The sequence below is a fragment of the Molossus molossus genome, unplaced genomic scaffold (genome assembly GCF_014108415.1).
Source record: "Molossus molossus isolate mMolMol1 unplaced genomic scaffold, mMolMol1.p scaffold_m16_p_8, whole genome shotgun sequence".
NCBI lineage: Eukaryota > Metazoa > Chordata > Mammalia > Chiroptera > Molossidae > Molossus > Molossus molossus.
In genome coordinates, this window is record NW_023425402.1 from 49,110,325 (window position 1) to 49,130,086 (window position 19,762).

Consider the following 19,762-nt stretch of genomic DNA (forward strand, 5'->3'; position numbering starts at 1 on the left):
ATATGTGTTGGCCTCTATCACGCCTGAAACATCAAGGGTAAGTGCTCTGAATTACCTCCTCTGAATTACCAGGAAGGTAAAATCTCTTACTCAGCTCTGAATGAATCAGGTTCCTCTGTGATAAGGAAATCCCTACATTAAAAATGCCTTCTCCCCGCTGCACTTCCTCCAAGAAATCGTTATTGTTTGTAAGAGCTGTACAAAAGAATCAGAATCGTATGTGCCTTATGAAAACACAAAACCCTTTTAGTCAATAATTGCTTAACAGGACAACAAATCAGAGACAGAACATTTTAAGTCTTCTTTCCGGTACGACACTCACCAAAAGTTTCATTGAAATTGTATTTAAAATAAAACACTTACGTGCCCCAGTGCACTTTCATGGAACAAGTCTTCTGCATTACACCAAACCCCTGCATTTCTTCTGTGTCATCAAAGTAGGAATGTTGGACTCCTAGCCCTTCTGGTTCAGTAAATAAGTCAATGTGACTAACTCTGTAATCCTGGAAAACAAAAATGTATACATATACAACAATAATTGCACCATGTACATTACAGAAAGCTCAATCCCCTCTCCCCCATAACTAAATTAAGCTTTAAATGTACACATAGCTTTCACAGAGCACCTGCCACTTTATCCCTTTCCTATTTTCACCCATGACTTAATTATATGTGGTCTTTTGGGGCAGACACATTGTTTTTGTCATACATCTGAGTTTTACATTCAGGCAAAGATCACCAGAAATGTATTTAGAGTTTTGGAACATATTTATATCTCACCCTTACTGAAAAACTGCCTGGCTTTCCTTGGTGGCAGGACTTTTAGTTTTGTGGCTCTGATGTGCCCACCCAACCCGAGAGCATCCAGATATACAACTACAGAGTGGCTGTGCCAGGAGGTTTCCTCCACTCCTCCCGGGTAATTCTCCTTGACTCTGACCAAACCCAATGCAGAGGCACGGTCACGCTGATTTATAAATCCCTGCACTTTGATCGCTGTTCCTTGCCCTTCATGTCCACAGCTCATCAAACACACTTCAAAAGGCCTTTCCTGGCGGACTGCCTAAGTACTAATCAAATCTCTATTAATATTTGACTGCTTAGCTAGGTGAACCGATGTGTAGAAGAAACAGTAACACTTGGGTTAGTTCAGGGGAGGCTCTTTCAAGTGTTACCAAAAGAAACAGATTTAACGACTAAAAAGGTAACTCCCTTGAATATACGTGACTTATGTTTGTGTTAAAAAACCATAAACGCAATCTGTAGAATAATAATAACTCAGGATGTATCAGGAGCCATAAAAGTGTTCCTACCCTCTAACATGACATCCTTCAGAAAAATCCACCCCAAGGAAATAAATCAGAAATGTATAAATTATTATGTGCACAAAAATGTTCATGCAGCATTATTTAATATAGTAAAAAACAAGAAACAAGCTTAAGTTCCACAGAGAGTAGAAAGAAAAAATAAATGATGGTACATCATTTCAATGGAAACCCCAAAGGCTGTAGAGACATGAAAAGCATTAACTTTATCAAGTCTGCTGTTATCAGGCAATTTCCCTTCCCCCACATTCCTGAATGTACCTAAATTCCAACCCCACCCAATTCTGATACCTCTCCCAGTTGCAAATCAATGAGAGATGTTACCAATGGGAGTGTAATCTTCATAAAAAGGGTATGGAAAGAGAAGAGATTGAGAATCAACGTGTTGAGTGAAAATAAGGAAAACAGCATTTGCCTGTGTTGTGATTAGACTGTGGCCAAGATAGAGAAATCAGAAAAACACATGATGGTGGATCTGGGTGATATTTTAAAACACTGCTGTATTACCAATACCATTTGAGCAATAAAATCTGCAGGTAAATTATTACACTAACTATGACTTTTTTTTCTTTTATCCTCACCCGAGGACATTTTTTTTTTGGTTGTTGCATTTATCTTCAGATAGAGTGGGAGTGAGAGAGGGAAGAAGAGAGTGAGAAACATTGATGCGAGAGAGACACATCAAGTGGTTGCCACCCACACAACCCCAACTGGGGCCGGGGACAAACTGCAACCGAGGTTGGTGCCCTTAGAGGGAAGCAAACCCAGGACTCTCTGGTCCGCAGGCTGATGCTCTAACCGCTGAGCCAAACTAGCCAGGGCTAACTATGACATTTTTAAGTGGGCTTCTTCATGTCTTACTTATCACATTATGCATGTACATAAAAACTCTTACTCATTCTTAGCCGTTCTCATTTTAGAACATTCTTTTTCTTCTTATTGTACCTCAACACCCATCTCTATTACACAAACAAGGTTTTAATTTTTCATTTGTAAAAAAACATTAATTACATTTTTAAAAGGTAAAGGATCATCAAATCCCAACAGCCACAAAGAAAGACTCTGATACAAAAAGGAACCAAGGAAATTAATCCAATCTATAAAGTGGCCTCAAATACCTATTTTTTAAAACTCACATGAAACCCCGTAGTCAAACTATCAACTAAATTATTTTTGGATTATTTATCTTTATTAGTCCTATAAGCCACTCAAGGTAATCAAAACTCACACAGCAACCAAAAAACTAAATAAAAGAAAAATTTGTTCATTCAGAACTCATCAAAATCAAATTATTGCAGAAAACACATTTGAGAAGGGATGGGGGGCCAGGAGTGAAAATTAACCTTCAAGGTTTATTGTGAAAAAGGTGACTGATCAATGAGAATGCTTCTTTTCTTTCTTTCTTTTTTTTTTTTTTTTATCCTCACCCGAGGACATTTTTCCATTTTTTGTACAGATAGAGCGGGAGGGAGAGAGAGGAAGGGAGAGAGAGAGAGAAACATCGATGTGAAGGGACACATCGAGTGGCTGCCACCCGCACGACCAACCAGGGCCGGGGACAAACTGCAACCGAAGTATGTGCCCTTAGCGGGAACCGAACCCGGGTCTCTGCGGACCGCAGGCCGACGCTCTAACCGCTGAGCCAAACCGGCCAGGGCGAGAATGCTTTTCTAATTTATTTTTTTAATCATTATTTTTAGTTTATTTTATTTCTATTTTTTCCTTTGTATTATATTTATTGGGTGACACTAATAAATGATACACCCCAAGCCAAGTCTCCATCCATCACCATTTATCCACCTTTACCGCCTTCCATCCCAATCCCCTCGCCCCCAATCACCACACTGTTGTCCATGTCCATGAGTTCTTTCTCTACTTTTCCTTTTTTTCTCAATCCCTCCACACCCCACACTCGTGCAACCCAGCTCCTCCACCCCACCCCCAATATCTGTCGGCCTGCTCTCTATCTGTTTTGCTTGTGATCTCATTTTGTTCATTAGATTGCACATATGAGTAAAATCATATGGTACTTGTCTTTCTCTAATTCATTTAAAGTGTACAAATGCTTATAGAACGTATACCCATAAACACCAATCAAATATATTTCCCAATCACTTATTTCATAAGATGAACTTCTCTCTCAAAGCAAGACTCATTCCTGGCATTCAGTAAATATTTCCTGAATAGCTGGATGGATTCTGGTTTTCCCATAACCTACCTGGATCACATGTCTGATTGAACCAATCACCATCGGCTTAGCAGACTCTTCCTTCTCATTTCTTTCCAAATTATCTTCTATACCCCAGAGACCAGCGAGTTCCAATTCTCCTTCTTCTAAAGGGATAGAGTGCCCTTCAAAATTTGGTTTCTCGTACAAAATCCAGCTAAGAATAAAACACGGCAAAACTATTAGCCAGTCCTGGTGAGAGAGGTTTAAATTATTCATATATTCTGGCCAATAGCCGCTACAGGGATATCTCTATATAGATCATATATTACGGCCAGTTCCCTGAGCGTGATTGCTATTGGCCCGTTCATGCGTGGAATGGACCCTCAGGCTGCTGACCAAGAGGACCAACCCCATCGTGTACGAGCTGCTGTGCAGGTGCTGACCACAGGAAGTAGAATTCGCCTCAACCGGGTTCGGTGCTCTTTTTTTTTTAAATTCTTTTCATTGATTTTTAGATAGAGTGGAAAGGAGGGAAGAAAAGAGAGGGAGAAACATTAATATGAGAAAGACAAAAGACACATCAACTGGTTGCCTCCCACAGGACCCCAAACAGGGCCAGGGATCAAACCTACAACCCAAGTATGTGTCCTTGACCGGGAATCAAACCTGCAACCCGTTGGTCTACAGGCCATCGCTCTAACTGCTGAGCCAGACCAGCCAGGGCTGAGATCTCCCTTTGGATATGCCACTTATGAAGCTTATTGGATCCTGCTCTCATGTTGTCTGAAGCTGGCCACCGGGTGTGTTGGCTCTGAGCCTCTTGGGAGGGACTCTGGTGCAGGCCAATGCCAGAGGCTGCCTGTGCCTGGCCCTCGGCAGCCTGTTTGGGGCAGTCTCAATGTGCTTCCTCTCTACATCCTTGGTTATGAGACTCCTCCTCAGCTAGTCTTCAGTTGGTTATTCAGGATGATTGTTCTTTAATTTAGTTGTGATTCCAGTTTGGTCCTGGGAGGAGGTGAGTGTAGTTTCCACCTACTCTTCTGCCATCCTGAAATCCCCTCTAACAGTGAAAATCTATTAACTCTCCCTAAAACTAAAATTTACTAAAATTTAGCCTCTACTCATTCAAGAATTATATCAGGATCGTAGGGAACTTTCTGCTATCAATATTAATGTTACAGAGATACTTATGTTTTATAGAATTGCCATTTAGTGGAGACTTATAAATAGTAATACAACAGACTAACGGACTTTTGCTGTAATTTTTTTCTCTTTATATGTGTAGAAAACACTTCTCTTAGAAGGATTTAAACTTGCATTTTCAAGTCATATCAATGGAAATATTGATACAAAGTATTTTTAAACTATCCTTTGTAACAATATGCAAACACTAAAGAAAACTTCATGTCAATACAGGAGTGGGTAAAAGTGGTTTACAACTATTCATATGAAAAGAAATTTATATAATTTTACATCAGAACCGAGGACTGAAAAGTAATTTAAAATGTAAAATGTAAACCCAGTAAGTCAGGAAGTCGAAGCGCCATGCTTACCATCCTCTAATAACTTTTATGAGTATCACAGGGGACAGGCGCCAAGAGCCGCAATCCTCAATGTCGTTGAAGACTTCGATACACTCCTCGGAGACATCGGGTTCACTGTAGATCACTACCTACAGGAACATGGGAGCGGTAGCACGTCTTACTGTACTTATCAGACCAAAATAAAATCTAGACTAGAAACAGAAAATAATCTTACCTTTCCAGGTCGGGGATTGATTTTATTTTGGACACTTCCTCTAAGCGTCTATAATCAGATGAACAAAAACACAATGAATAATTAAATTGCGTAACAGTCCCCTTTTCTCCTCGTATGGTCCTTTGAGTAAGACCACATTCACCTCACAATTTATCAATTTTGAAAGAAGTCTACCTTGATCTATGCCAGAGTTGTACTGAAAATCTCTTTGAATCTATACTATTAAGAGCTTCCTCCGCCCAAGTGAATTTGCCATTCCAATCTCTCTTCATTTAAATGCCTAGGATATGTTCACCAATCTAGAAAACTTAGGACTTCGGTCAGACCTATGTTTTATGTGAATTTACAGAATAAGAACTCAGCAGATTATAATTGAAAATATCTTGGTATAATCTCAAATAAAGAAAGAAAAAGTATAATGTATTAATCACTTATCTAGAATGAGCTGAATCAATTCTATGTGTTCATATACATACCTTTCTGAATCTATAAACACTGTTTTTTCATAGTAACATCTACCATCATATAAAAACTACTAGTCTAACCCTGCCCATTTTGGCTCAGCAGTTAGAGCGTCAGCTCTCGGTCCAGAGAGACCCAGGGTTCAGTTCCTGCTAAGGGCATGTACCTCAGTTGCAGTTTGTCCCTGCCCTGGTTGGGGTCGTGTGGTGGCAACCAGTCAATGTGTCTCTCTCACATTGATGTTTCTCTCTCTCTCTTTTCCTCTCTCTCTCCCTCTTGCTCTATGCAAAAATGTCCTTGGGTGAGGATAAAACAAAAAACTACTAGTCTAAATAAAACATGTCTATGGAGCCCTGGCCGGTGTGGCTCAGTTGGTTGGTGCATGGTCCTGTACACCAAAAGGTGGTGGGTTCCATTCCCGGTCAGGGCACATACCCAAGTTTGACCCTCAGTCGGGGTGTGAGCAGGAGGCAACTGATCAATCTCTTTCTTACTCTCTCTCTCCCTTTCTCTGAAATCAATAAAAAACAAAAACATGTATTTGTGGATTATTTCACAACGTATCTTGCACATAGTATTTAATCACTCCCTTTTTTATAGATAAAATAGGTTGTTATATAGCTACAAAACTAATCATTTTCAAGACCAGTAAAACCAGAAATGCATTACACAATAAAAATAGTAATTATACATGTAAAAAATTATAAAACATGGACTACTTTCCATGCTGACCGGGATGCCTTCAATGGGATCCGCATCACGCCGCAGTAGAATATGCCCAGAAGACCAGAGGAAACCTCAGCAGGGCATTATTAGGAGTCACATCGCATTCACTTAGAAAGACGAAGGAGGTACAAAGCACTTGATTCTCCTTTTTTACCCTATTTGCTTGGTTTCTCAAAGGATTCCACAAGAAAACTATATATTCTGTTGTCAGACTCTCCAGACTGTTGTCAATTAAGAGAAGTGATCCAAGAATGATCAAAAAGAGAGAAGAAGGCTGTAATGAATGGGAAGTGGACTAGTGGAAATTTTGTGCTTGAGAGAAATACTTAAAAACTTTATGACTTCTGAGACCTATGGGCTGATGAAGTGTTCATATACAATAGTGATTCCCAAAGTGTGACCCAGAGACCCCTGGTGGGGTCCCAAGGTTCTTTCAGGGAGTCCATAATATCAAAACTATTTTCATAAGAAGAAGAGGGTATTTACCTTTTTTCAGTCTCTTTACCTCACAGTATACAGGAGAATTTCCCAGAGGCCCCATGACGTCATTACCATGATGGCTAATGAAGTGTACACTTGCGTGCTCTTGTGTTTTATATTTTCTTAGTGTTAATGTCTAATATAATAAATTCTGACAGGCATAACATAGGTGAACAGAGTTCTTTGGAATCCTCAATAATTTTAAAATATAAAAGCATACTGAGACCAAAATTTTGAAAACTTTTGAAAAAAGGGATCTGAATCTCTGCTGGAATCCCCAACTATGTTTTTTGAAAGAGCTTCCAGAATTACATTCTAAGATAGGCTTGGAGAAAAGGCCGGGACAGCAGCTTGAAACATGCAGCACTGCCTTAGACGTAGGAGGCAGGCTGCAGGGCTGCACGGTATTGCTGGTTAACAAACGTTCTGGATGATGGTCCACCCCTGACAGATGGCCTGGTCCACAGCGTGAGCTACAGGAATATAAGGTCCACTCTTGGGTCTGGGCTAACAGAGCCAAGCTCTGGACGTTATATTCTGTTTCATTGTCCTCCCTCAACTTGAGTATCAAGCTTTGAACAAATTCACATCAAAAACTGGGTTAAGAAAACAACGTGAGCAGTCAGAAGAAGATGGAGAAATCATCATTATTGTTCAAAATCATATTTTGCTGCTCTCTCTACTTAATAAAGGAAAGATCCAATAGAGACCAAAATTCTTTAGTCTTCAAAGGCTTTGCAGGTGAAAACACTTCCTTGATGAAAATTAATTCCAAATAAAGAGAAAATACTTTCTCAAATGCATAACATGAACATTTATTGCTACTTATGGGGAGAAAGAGTGGACCTCACAGCACAAGAGAAGGGATTAGGAATAAAATTCCTCAGCAGGGGCTTTTCTGAATAAAGGAGGCTGATTCACAAATCTTCAAAATTCTAACTACAGTACTGAGCATTTTTATGCAGAACTAGGTAAGAAAAAACATCATGTCTGTCTCTGAACTCTCAAGGTAATTTACCTATGCCTTTCACAATACAGCATATAAATTCACAAGTACTTTAAAATACCAGAACTTATTTTCCCTGCTATACTACGAATACCTTGAGAACAAAATCTTAGTGCTCTTTTCTTGGACCCTAGCTGTCCCTTGTACAGAGGTTTCCAAATATGCAATCAATGAATTAAAAAATGACTGTACACAAGCATCGCCATTTCTAAAAGAGTAACATGAATTGCTCATCGTCCTTCTCTTCTCTCACTTTATAAATACCCCAAATAAATGAACATAGGTTGCTACTTACTGTTGGATCTGATAATGACATTGCAGAGAAAGAAATGTTCGGGTCAAACCGTCTGGAACTGAAGAGACCCATGAAGTCTGTGTCACTGTTCCTGTAGTTGGGCAAGTTCGGTTTAAGAACACCTTCAACGTGATTAACCTTTTCCGCATCATCGCTGTTCCTCGGTTTTGAAAATTCAGAAAACTTCGTTTCTGGCAAGTGTACATTGCTTTGTGAGTCCAGATCCTTCTTGGTCTCCTCTTTTTGCAGGCCTTTTTCCATGTAGCTTGGACTTTTCAAGGCCGAATGAGATGGGCTTGACGAGTCAAAATTGAAGACCTTTAAGTGGTTGGGCGGAAGATTTAGCTGTTCTTTGTCTGAAGTGCAGGGTGGGGCACCCTCAGCCACGGGCTGTAACACAGAAGACCGAGAAAGAGAAGTGTTCTGAGAAGAGCTGAAAGTTGTGGTCATAGCATTGACTGACGTGACAGAGGGAGTAAAGACTTTGTCTTGTGGTAAGGAAGATAACATGCTTGAGAACAGGGCACTTTTTTCTAGCCTAGATCTCTTAACTCCACAATTGGTAGCGTCCCTGTTCTCTTTGTCGCTCGTTTCTGGAGTCGCCAGAGGTTCGCCTTTCCCATTAGTGTGAGCGTGCAAGGACTTGAAGAGGACACTCTGCTCGGTGGACATGCGTTTGGACCTCAGTGTGGATTTCCCATCTACATTCTGCATCAGCTGTAAAGCTGGCGACATTTCTGGCTGACTTCCCTTTTTCTTCCCCAAACCAAAGGTAAACACGTTGGGGTCAAACACCTTCTCTAAATTGTCCTCGTGAATAGGAGGCATGACAAAGTGAGGGGTGGGAGAGTTTGGCACTCTGGACTTCTTTTTCTTCTGAGGCACACAAACGGTGCTGTCCATCTTTTTGATGATTTCAGTGAATTTTTCCATATCAGAAGAAGAATCAAATACACTATCATCGCTACCGGTAGAAATGTTCAAAAGATTGGCAGGGCTGGCCTGGCCATTCACAACATTTCGATCTGGCCTTTGAGGAGTTTCTAAATGATTTCTGCCACCAGGGGAGTGAGTGGGGCTGGATTCAACCGTGAGGGGTGTTCTGTTGCCCTGACTCTGAGCCTGGACAGGCAGAGTTTTCTCTGATTCCAGTGGCATGACTTGTGGGTCAGATTTTGCTACATGTTCCTCTTTGCAGTGAATGTGTGTGGGTGATGTGCTCTTATTGCCCGGTACTTCCTCTTTCTGGGGCGCACAACTGGCAACGGAAACCACTTCAAGTTCATTATTGTGACAACTTGGCAACTGCACTTCTCTAACTTCAGAACTATCTGAGATGATCTGAGAGCTTACGTCCTGGGTGCTCTCCACGGGAAGGACAAAGGACCTGACCTGGACAAGGACCTTGGATGGACCCTCAACTCCCACCACTTCTGGGCTGTGCTCTGTGGACAAAGGAGGGCCTGCTTCTCCTCCTCCTTCACCTCTTCCTCCTCCAAGTTCAGAGGGGGGCATTTTCTCATTATCCGGATGAGACACGGGCAAAATACATCCAGTATGGTTTTCTGATCCTTTTCGATCAGTGCATGGAACATTGCTTACGGGAGCTTCAGCAGGTGCGACTTTGGGAATGTCCACAGGAATGGGTGCAGGCAGTGAATGAGGCTGGTTAGATGATTCAGCTGCGGGCTGTGAGTCAGAAAAGTTGTGCTGTGGCTTTGGCGTGGCTGTTGGTGAGTCTCTCGCATCAAGAATGGTGGGACTTTCTTGTGCTGTTTCAGTCGTAGTTTCAAGTACAAGTCTTTTGCTGTCAGCAGCCTTTGAGTTGTCCTCTCCTAAGAGTGTGTGGTCCTTGGCAGGAATCAGAGCAGTAGCCACCGGTTCAGAAGGGCAGCCAGCATCTCCTTGAACATCTGCCTGATCGCCCTGGTTCAGCTGAGAACCAAGAGCTTGGTCCTCGGTAGGCTCGCCCTCCATTCCTCGCACGCTGGGACTCCCGGCCGCTGGGGGAATGTCCTCTTCAGGGAGAGGAACTTTGGTTTCTGCAGGGGTTTCCTTCCCCAGAACACCATTCTGGTGATTATTCGGCATTGCTTTCTTTTCAGGTTGCTCCATGTCCTTGGCTTTTCTGGCTAAATTCAGCTTTGCCCTCCCGACAAATGTTTTATTGGAGGCTAGGGTGTTCTTAGTGCCTCGGATGTCAACGTGTCTTGGGCTACTGTTGGCCCGTTTGTTTTCAAATAAAGAGATTTTGGTGGCAGTGTTTCCTTTATGAACCGGCTGGCTAAGTGGACTATGCTCATTTCCCAAACCGTCCAGATTCTTAGGAGATTTAATATTTAGTTCCACATGTTTGGGCTTGGCAGGGCTGCAAGAAAAAAGCAGAATGATAAAGTTACTCACCCAGTTTTAAAAAGTGAACATACTAATTTATTACAAAACTATAAAAAGCCAACATCTTTCTGGCATATAACTTTTTTAAAAAAATGAAACTATTTTTAAATGATCCTAAATATACTATCAATTATTTTTAATCAATGTTTTGCTTCCCTATGAGGGATGAGAAAATTATGTAACTAAGGAAGTCTGGAGGTGGGAGGTAACAAGTTTGTCAGGTACCTAGTATGTATGCACAGTGCTTGGCACTGGAATTACGAGACATCTTAGGGCCTGAAGTCCATTAGAACAAGTTTAAATATTTAATGCACTCTTATATTTTAAATACATACGTGATTTCTCTAAACAACAACTGTGTAATTTTTATTTTATCATAACTTTTTTTTACATAATCTCAAAAAGCTAGACTATAAAAAATATTGATCTATTATTTACCGCTTTGGATATTTTATTCCCTTCATCCTTCCCCCATAAAATTTTTCTCTGATTATATAAGTAGGCTCACTACAGAAAATTTGGAAAATATAAAAATGAAAAATGACTCATAATCCTACCATTCAGATATAATATCTCTGTTAACACTGTAGTATATGGTCCGGCCAGTGTGGCTCAGTGTTTGAGCATCGACCCATGCACCAAGAGGTCACCGGTTCGATTCCCGGTCATAGCACATGCCCAGGTTGCGGGCCCAATCCCCATGGTGGGGCATGCAGGAGGCGGCCAATCAGTGTTCTCTCTCATCGATGTTTCTTTCTCTCTCCCCCTCTCATTTCCTCTCTCTCTAAATTCAATAGAGGAAAGAAAAAAATTTGTAGTATATGTCCAGTCTTTTTATATGCAGTTAAATATTCTTAATAGAATTAAGATTATTCTGTTCATAGAGTTTGATCTTAACTTTATATTTAACATTTTTAACATGTTTCAAATTACCAAAAAAAATCGTTTAAAAAGTTTTCTTAATGTCTGCATAAGAGCCCATCATATGGATATGCCATACTTTACTTATCAATTACTCAATTGTTGGTTTTGTCACCATTTCTTGGGCAAAGTGAGTTTCCCCCTTCAGTCTCGTCTCTTGGGTATAATTGCACCCTAATGGAAATCATAAGTCTTTGAATGTACACAATTTTTTCTTTCTGAGAAACAAAAGGTTCTTTGACGTTAGCTGGCTCTGGTCCTAGCTCTACCAGTGGTTCTTAACCTGTGGGTCGCAACCCCTCTGTGGGTTGCCTAAGACCATCGGAAAACACATATTTCTGATGGCGATTCATAACAGTAGCAAAATTACAGTTATGAAGTAGCAACAAAAATAATTTTATGGTTGGGGGTCACCACAACATGAAGAACTGTATTGAAGGGTTGAGGCATTAGGAAGGTTGAGAACCACTGTCTTACACTAATTATCTCTGTGTACTTGGTTAAATTACTTTAACTCTCTGAACTCTACCTCCTCTGTCTTTAAACAAAGAAAAACTAGATGGTTTAGAACAGCGGTTGCTTGCCCCCCCCCCACCCGCCCCCAGGGTATGGTTGAAGTAACCTTTCAAGTTCTCTTCAAGGCCTGCAGTTGGGGACAGTGGAAACTGGGGGATGGGCTGTTGGCCAGCCACCCTCCTTTCAATCAGAATCACTCCAATGTATCTTTTATATATCACTTTTATATAAGCTTTTCTAGGAGTATGGACTCCAAAGCTAAAAAACAAACAAAACCAAAACGGTCCAACCCATTGGTCTAGTGGTTTATAAAATGGAAGAGATAATAACCACTAACATTCACTGATTGCCAAGCCCTTGAGAAAAACTCTCTATGGCTTGCCTAATGTACAGTTTCACACGTTCTCTTTTAGGATGAGGAAGTTGAAGCTTAGAGAAGGTAAGCAATTCCCTGAGCTCACACAGCTAGGAAGTGACAGGGCCATGATTTGAAGCCAGTTTCAGAGGCCAGGCCCTCGACCACTCTACTATTCTGCTTCCCCAGAAAGCATCAGACGAGACTCGCCTCAATGACCCCTTCTGGTTCTTTCCAGCTTCACAACGCAAAAAGTCAATGATTTATCATATCGCTAAGGCAAAGTAATCACACTTTATGAGGCCAGTACGATGAGAACACACCGTGGAGAAGCACTGCAATCTCATGCTGTCTCTCGCATGACTTCACTGCCCTTCAAGGAGGTTGGGCCTGAGAACCTTTTGTTTCTCAGAAAGAAAAAATTGTGTACATTCAAAGACTTATGATTTCCATTAGGGTGCAATTATACCCAAGAGACGAGACTGAAGGGGGAGACTCACTTTGCCCAAGAAATGGTGACAAAACCAACAATTGAGTAATTGATAAGTAAATTATGGTACATGCACATGGAGGGACGGGCAATATGACTGTGGACACCTTATCCTTCTGGATAAAATGAGAAGACGTGAGAAGTCTTCGCCAAATGCAGCATTAAGAATTTAGATTTTTACTTTTTAAATTTTACTTATATACTAAATTTGATATATTCTCATTAATTTCTCCCAGGCATTGCTGTCCCCAAAATCTCTATTAGATATTTAGGCTCCCACACTGTGGGCCCATATCTTAAATTTAAAAGCACATTAACTTATCAGTACTTCCTTAAAGATAAAATTCTAAAACCAGTGAGATGATTAGAAATAGAAAGCTTAAGAACGCTATCAGTTAATGAGGGATGAACATATACCAGGGAATATACATTTTAAAAATTCTCACTAATCATCTCTAAGAATAGTCAAACATCAAAGTGTGTCTTATGATGTAAATGGAAAACACTACAGGTTAGCCAACAAGCCACCTTAAGAACAGGAAACACATCTGCACATTAAAGATTTACACCAAGATCAAAATACATTTTACAACCAAACTTTCTGTGCTATTAACTTCTGCTACCAAGAGTCACTACAATTAACCTAGCTCAAAGTGATTAAAAGGCTCCTATAATTCATGTTGCAATGCTTTCATTACAATGTGAGAGGAGAAAATAATGGAGTCTAAAAAGCTATGGCTATAATACAAGAGAAAAAATCTCCTTATTTTAAATATAGCATTTTAAGATTCTCAATACTCAATACTTGATAAGAACTGAAGACAGTTTTCCTTATAGCTTCAAGAAACATGCTGCCTCCCAGTCATTACTTTTGAGGGAATATAGTTTTAACTCTAAAACTTCAGATTCAAACTAGCTTTTAAAAAAATAATCTGAGTTAACATCTTTTGTTGAAAGGCAATCAGGGGGAAATAGAAGGGTTTGAAAAACCCCATCAGTCAAACAAAAAAGAACTAGGAAGAATTGTTAATTTTCCATTTCAATAGTTTGCCAATTCACCAGGTGTGAGGCCCTGTGGAAAACAAAATTAAATAAATAGTGTCTGGCAAAGGAAAAATTTTAGGTAGAAAGTAATTAGTACCGAGAAAAAGACACTTGGTTTAGTTCTATTACAGACGACAGCTCATGAAGAGTTTCATTGTAAGCTGTGCTTCTCTAGTTCTGTTTACCCTACTCCTTAGCAGTGTGACATTTCTGGTTCTTCCACTGGAGCTGAAGCGTCCTAACCAGGCATATAGCAGCTTTTCTCTGGGGCTCACACTTAGGAGGTCTGAATGCTGGCACACTGGCCTTTTACAAATAATAGGCATCATTCACTCGGGTTATTTCTCCAACACTGCCGTTACAGAATAAATAGTTGACTTTATCAAAGATCTCCAGGTTCAAAGTTGGTGAGGTAGCTCAAGTTATTCATTAAGCAGAATTTTCTCTCAAGTGTGTAGCAAACAGAGCTCTAAAGCTTACTTATCTAAGAAGTCAAATCATCAGAATGGACCGTTTAGTTTAAGAATGGCAGTGTTGTGAAAATACCAACTCTTTTAATACATGTGTGAATGCAGGAAAAACACAGGCCGTTTAGATACAGTTTTTCACATGTGCTGACTGAGAGAAGTGAGTGTGGGAAGGGGGAGGACTTAGAGTTTTCCGGTACCCTCCCTATCTGGTCCACCCATACCACTCAGCATCAAGGCACAAGTCTGCCAAAAAACCAACAGTGATTTTCTTCTTCCTTTTGCACATCCCCAAGCTTTATACATGGTAACATCCATTGGCAGTTTAATCAAATATCACTTCACATTGTTATTTGATTTGTCAGTATCTTGTGTTCCAGACTGGGCCATTAACTTTTCAAGGGTAAAATACTGAATCATAATTGTGGGTTTTCCCCCCCATGATTCATAGTACAATACCGTGCACAGAAGGCACTCAATAAATATCTGAAAAATCAGTCAACTTAACAGCAAGTAGTCAGTCTGTTGTTGAGCTGGATTCTTCTAATGTGTCTTTTCATTTAGCAAAAAGTCTCCCAGTAAAAGCACTGACTTTCCTTCATTTCAAAAACTGACAATTATTTTTCAACGTGGAGGCAAAAATATCACCAGGCTCTCTAACATTATAAAGGGGAAGAAGCAACCATGATACATGTGTTAGAGTTGTGTGTGTGTGTGTGTGTGTGTGTGTGTTTTAAGACTTAGGCAAATAATGCACTAAGTTCCATAAAAGGTTCTATGAATAGTCTTAAACTCACACATGTCAAAGCTACTGGGACATGCTCCATGTTTTCAAATTCACTGCATATGTGTTTTAAGAATGTTCTATCCAAGAATGCCAGTGTACATTTTAATAAAGAACAGAATTAGCTTTTGTCAAGCCATACAGTCTTCTCTCTCTCACTTATGTAAACACTGAGCCTCAAAAGACATCTCATTGTTACATTCATTTAATTAAATCTTATAGTAAAACTGGAATTAACAACTGAACATGCTTCCCAATGTGTCTTCTTAAAACCTTAAATGTTAACTAGCTCTTCACTATCTGAATTTCAACACAGAAGAAAATTCAGTGCACAGTTCTTCCACAACTACAAAGACCCTGAGCTTCTCAGATCCACCGCCCCGCATGTGCTCCTCCACCCGGCCCAATTCCGAAGTTACTTACAGGGTCACCTTAGTGGTCACTGTAGACCTGCCCGGACCGAAATGGTTCCTGGGCTTCAAGCCCTCGGCGTCAGGACCTCCAAAGGATCTGCCCAGCTCTCTGCTCCGACTTCCTTCTCCCCGGCCATCGAAGTGGTTGGGGAGCAGCCCCCTCTTGTGCTCCGGCTTGATCTCCGGCAGCAGAGAGCTGCTCCTGACCGTGAGCTCACGGGGGACGACCCGGGACGCCTCCTCCCCGTTCTCCCCCGCGGCAGCCTTGGCAGCGGGGTTGGAGTCGGGCGCGGGCGCCCTCTTGGGCGGGGACTCCTTGGCGGGAGCCCGGGGGCTGCCAGCGGGTGGGATGGGCGCAGATTCCGGGACGCGGCTCTTGCCCCTCCTTTTGGTGGGGGACGTGGCCGGCAGAGGCTGTTTGCTCCGGTCCGACTCCCCTCGGGGCTGCCCTTTGGAGCCAGGGCTGGACTTGGACTCTGGGCTCGCAGGGGAGGCAACGCCTCCGTCCGGGGCCGCCCGCGGAGATTTCACTTTCTTTTCGGCCGAGCCGTTCTCGGTGGCCGCGTTTGGCGCCACCTCGTAGTCAAACACCATGTCATCCCTCGCCGTGCTGTCGGGCAGCGCGGTGTCTGGGCTGGGCGAGTCGGTGGATTTCTGCGACCTCCTCCGCCTCCCAGGCCTGCGGCCACTTGCCCTCTTCTCCATATCGTCCTGATCGTCGCAATCGTCAGCCCCGGTAGTAATGACCACCAGCTCGTCCACCTGCGCCTCCGCGGTCTTACTCAAGTAGATGTCCAAAGTTAACACTTTGGCCGGATGGCCGCGCTCGCCCCGCCGGCACACTTGTCCTCCGAGCCTGGCTTTGCCGTTTGCCTGTGCGGAGCTGGCCCGGTTCTCTGCGCCCTCGGCAGGAGGGTCACCTGGCGGAGCAGATGCGTCCTCCGGTGGCTGGGTGCATGCGTCTTGGGGTTCCAGAGAGCCTTTTTCGGCACCCAGGCGGGGGTCTCTGTGAGCGACCTCGCCTAGTCCCCTCGCGGGCCGCTCCCCGGAGGGCGACCCCGGTTCCTCCCCTGCACCTGGGGCTGTCTCCCGAGCGAAGGCAGCGCGGGGCGAAGCGTCCTCCCCAGGACTGCGGGCTAGCGTCTCTGCGTTCTCTTGCCTGGGGGAATTCTCGAGCGAGGAATGCAGCTGCTTGGCAGCGGTCGTGGCATCTGGGAAGGGCTCTCCTTTTGAGTCTAGAGGTTCTAATTGGGGTGAATCACTTTCGTGGCACAGTTGCACAGCCGTCGCTGCACAGCTACTCGAGCAAGGGGACGGCTCCGAGCCAGGGGGTGCTACCTGGACGCCGGTCTCCGAGTGCCCGCCCTCTGGCTCCTGGGGCTTCTCCTGGGGTGAGAAGCCCTCCTCACACTTGTCGCTTTGCTTTGGTTGGCTGCCCTGAGATTTCCTCTTCTCATCCTCTCTTTCAGGGGGTTGGGAAGAGGTAGTATCTTTGGGAGAGGCTGATTTGGCATTTGAGCTGGTGGGACTCTCTGACACGGTTCTGGTGTTCCTTCTCCTTCCTGTGGTGAACAGATTGCCAAGTTTTCCCAAAACCGGCTTCCTTTTGTGCTCCTCTGGTGGTTGTGCTCTGGACTGAAAAATAAAACAGAATGGGCGAGAGACATTATGAAAATCCGGTTCTTTTCCTTTTTAGAAGTAAGTACATTACAGAACTACACGCCAAAATTATAATAGACCAGAATTTCTAATTGAAAATGAGAGGTGATTTTTTTTGTTACATTCATCTCAACAAAACCTGATTTTACTTTTAATTTTTTTTTCTTAAATGCCATCTATGTTTGGTATTACTTAGAACAACATCTACTTTAACTATCTCTGTGTTTCAAAGGGAAATTTGGAAGGTGCAAATAATCACATACACAAAATAAAAAATTACCAGCTCTCTCTAGCTTTTGCTTTTTGCCTCCTTCCTCAATAAAGATGTAACTTAAAAGCAACCATGCTTGACTATAGGGCAGCAGTGAACACAAAAAGGTGTCTTAAGGCAGTTCTGAAACACAGCCCCCCTCCCTTTTTTAGGAGATAAGGAAGACGAAGTAAAACAGTGCTGCCATCTTCTTCGGAACTAAGAAGCCACCTGCGGTCGACATGATTGCGAAGCAATGAGAACCAGGATTCGAGCACCTGGGCCGCCGAAGGTGGGCTGGGCCTGCGTTCTTCCAATGGGAGTAGCACGCGGGCGTTCAAACGCCCACTGACTCCCCCATCCGGATCCGATGACTTCGGAATTCACCCGAGAGGCTTTTCCCTGCGTGACGTTCGCAGGAGCATCAATATGAAGAGAGCATCGGGGAAGGAGGGCAAAGGTGGAGGGCGACCACCTTCGCATGCCCTCCGCTCAGGCCCAGGAGGCGCAGGTGGACGGAAGCGGGCAGGGGTCTGCCCAGTAAACCTCAGCCCAGGGCCTCACCACTCCGCTGGGCACCCGGCACGCACAGGCGAGGGCCCCGGGACCCTAACCCCGCCTTGGGAGGGGGCCCGTGACGCCAGCGGGGATCGGAACCTGCGATCCGCACATGTTCCGGGAAGAGGAAAAACCTGCTCCTGCTCCTCTTATATAGCCTAGAGCAGACTGGTCCGCACTTGGTGCCCGCGCAGGAAGCCAGGAAAACGCTCAGACCAGATCAATGAGAGCTAACTAACCAATGGGCGAGCCGGGCAGCCCGCTGGGGATGGGTAGGTGAGGGCCCGGCAGGCAGGAAGGGGAGGGAGAATGGGAGCCCCGGGTGGTAACAACCCCAGGTAATAACTCAAGAATTACTTCTTCTATTTCAAACCCAGGAGCTTTTCCTGGTGGGGTGACATTCAGGGCGGTTTTTACAATATTGACTGTTTTCACTCTTTAGTTCTGTTTCTTTATTTTATACATAGATAGGTAGATCCTCACCGGAGATTTATCTTCAGATAGAGCAGGAGGGAGAGAGGGAGGCAGAGAGAGAGAAACATCGATGTGAGAGAGACACATCGAGTGGCTGCCACCCACATGACCCCAACCGGGACCGTGGACAAACTGCAACCGATATACGTGCCCTTAGCAGGAACCGGACCTGGGACTCTCTGGTCCGCGGGCCAGCGCTCTAACCACTGAGCCAAACCGGCCAGGGCTAAAGCAGCTCCTTTTCATTTGAGTTATGTGCAGCCAGTGGACTTTGGAAATGGTGAGAAATAAAGACTGTAACATAAAGAATGGAATTAACAGGGTCAACAAGCATTCATTGATCCGGTCTTTGCACTGCAACGTCATGAAATTCTGCCACAGTCTAGTGAGGTGCTGTCAGCCCACTGTAGAAATGAGGAAAGCAAAGCTTGGATAGGGAGGAGACTTCAAGTGTGTGTTGGGGGAGGGGAAGAGGGCAATAAAGTCCTGATTCAAATCCAAGTTTTCAGCTTCCAATCCTGCTCCTTCCACTCTACCACAGGGACCCCTTTCAGAGGATGTGGAGGTGCAGCAGGCACCCCTGAGAGAGATTGCAGGAGTAGACTGCCAGCCCAGAACCGGCTCCTGAAAAAGTGGTCACCAACCAGATTTACTGACAAACCCCATTCTTCTGGCTTGAGAAGCACCGGGTGGGAGCTTTGGAACTAGACAACTGCTGCATGAGGAAATGGATGATGCTGCAGCCACTGGGAGGTTTTGTGACTGAAAAGAAACGTTTCTAAAACCCTAACCAGATTTTGATGAATAATTCAATTCCTCGATAGTTAATATAAATAATACAGAAAGTATTCACCATGTAATTTAAAAAAATACATTAAAATATTTCAACTTCCTAAGGAATATGTTTGGATTCTACTTAAATCAAAGGTATTACATAATTTTTAAACATAATACTGTTATTTACGTCTGCTGAGCCCTCCTTATTCACTAGACACTTGCTAAGGGATTTATAGAGATTCTCATCTAATCCAACAGCCCTTAAGGTAGGCAGTCTTTTTATGCTCATTTGCCAAGGTTATGTATCTCTACTCAAGGTCCCACAACCAGTTGTTTCAAACTCTGGAGATGGAGTTCTTGTCCCTGTTGCCTGGACAGGCCTTCACACATATCCTGAAGAAGTAGCCAAGAAAATCAGTTTGAGTCTATTGGCTCAAT

At 43.2% G+C, this 19,762-nt stretch overlaps 1 protein-coding gene across 1 annotated transcript in view; it reads right to left on the reverse strand.

Annotated features, from left to right (window-relative positions):
* CRYBG1 (crystallin beta-gamma domain containing 1) overlaps positions 1–17,221 on the reverse strand; it is a 46,733-nt gene extending 29,512 nt beyond the window's left edge. The window contains exons 1-6 of the mRNA XM_036247979.1: positions 15,617–17,221; positions 8,223–10,590; positions 5,254–5,301; positions 5,049–5,167; positions 3,544–3,709; positions 364–503 (exon numbers count right to left, since the gene is read on the reverse strand). Of these exons, the coding sequence (XP_036103872.1) occupies positions 364–503; positions 3,544–3,709; positions 5,049–5,167; positions 5,254–5,301; positions 8,223–10,590; positions 15,617–16,311 (3,536 nt within the window). The 5' untranslated portion in view covers positions 16,312–17,221. The remainder of the gene's footprint in view (positions 1–363; positions 504–3,543; positions 3,710–5,048; positions 5,168–5,253; positions 5,302–8,222; positions 10,591–15,616) is intronic.
* Between the last annotated feature and the right edge of the window lie 2,541 nt (positions 17,222–19,762).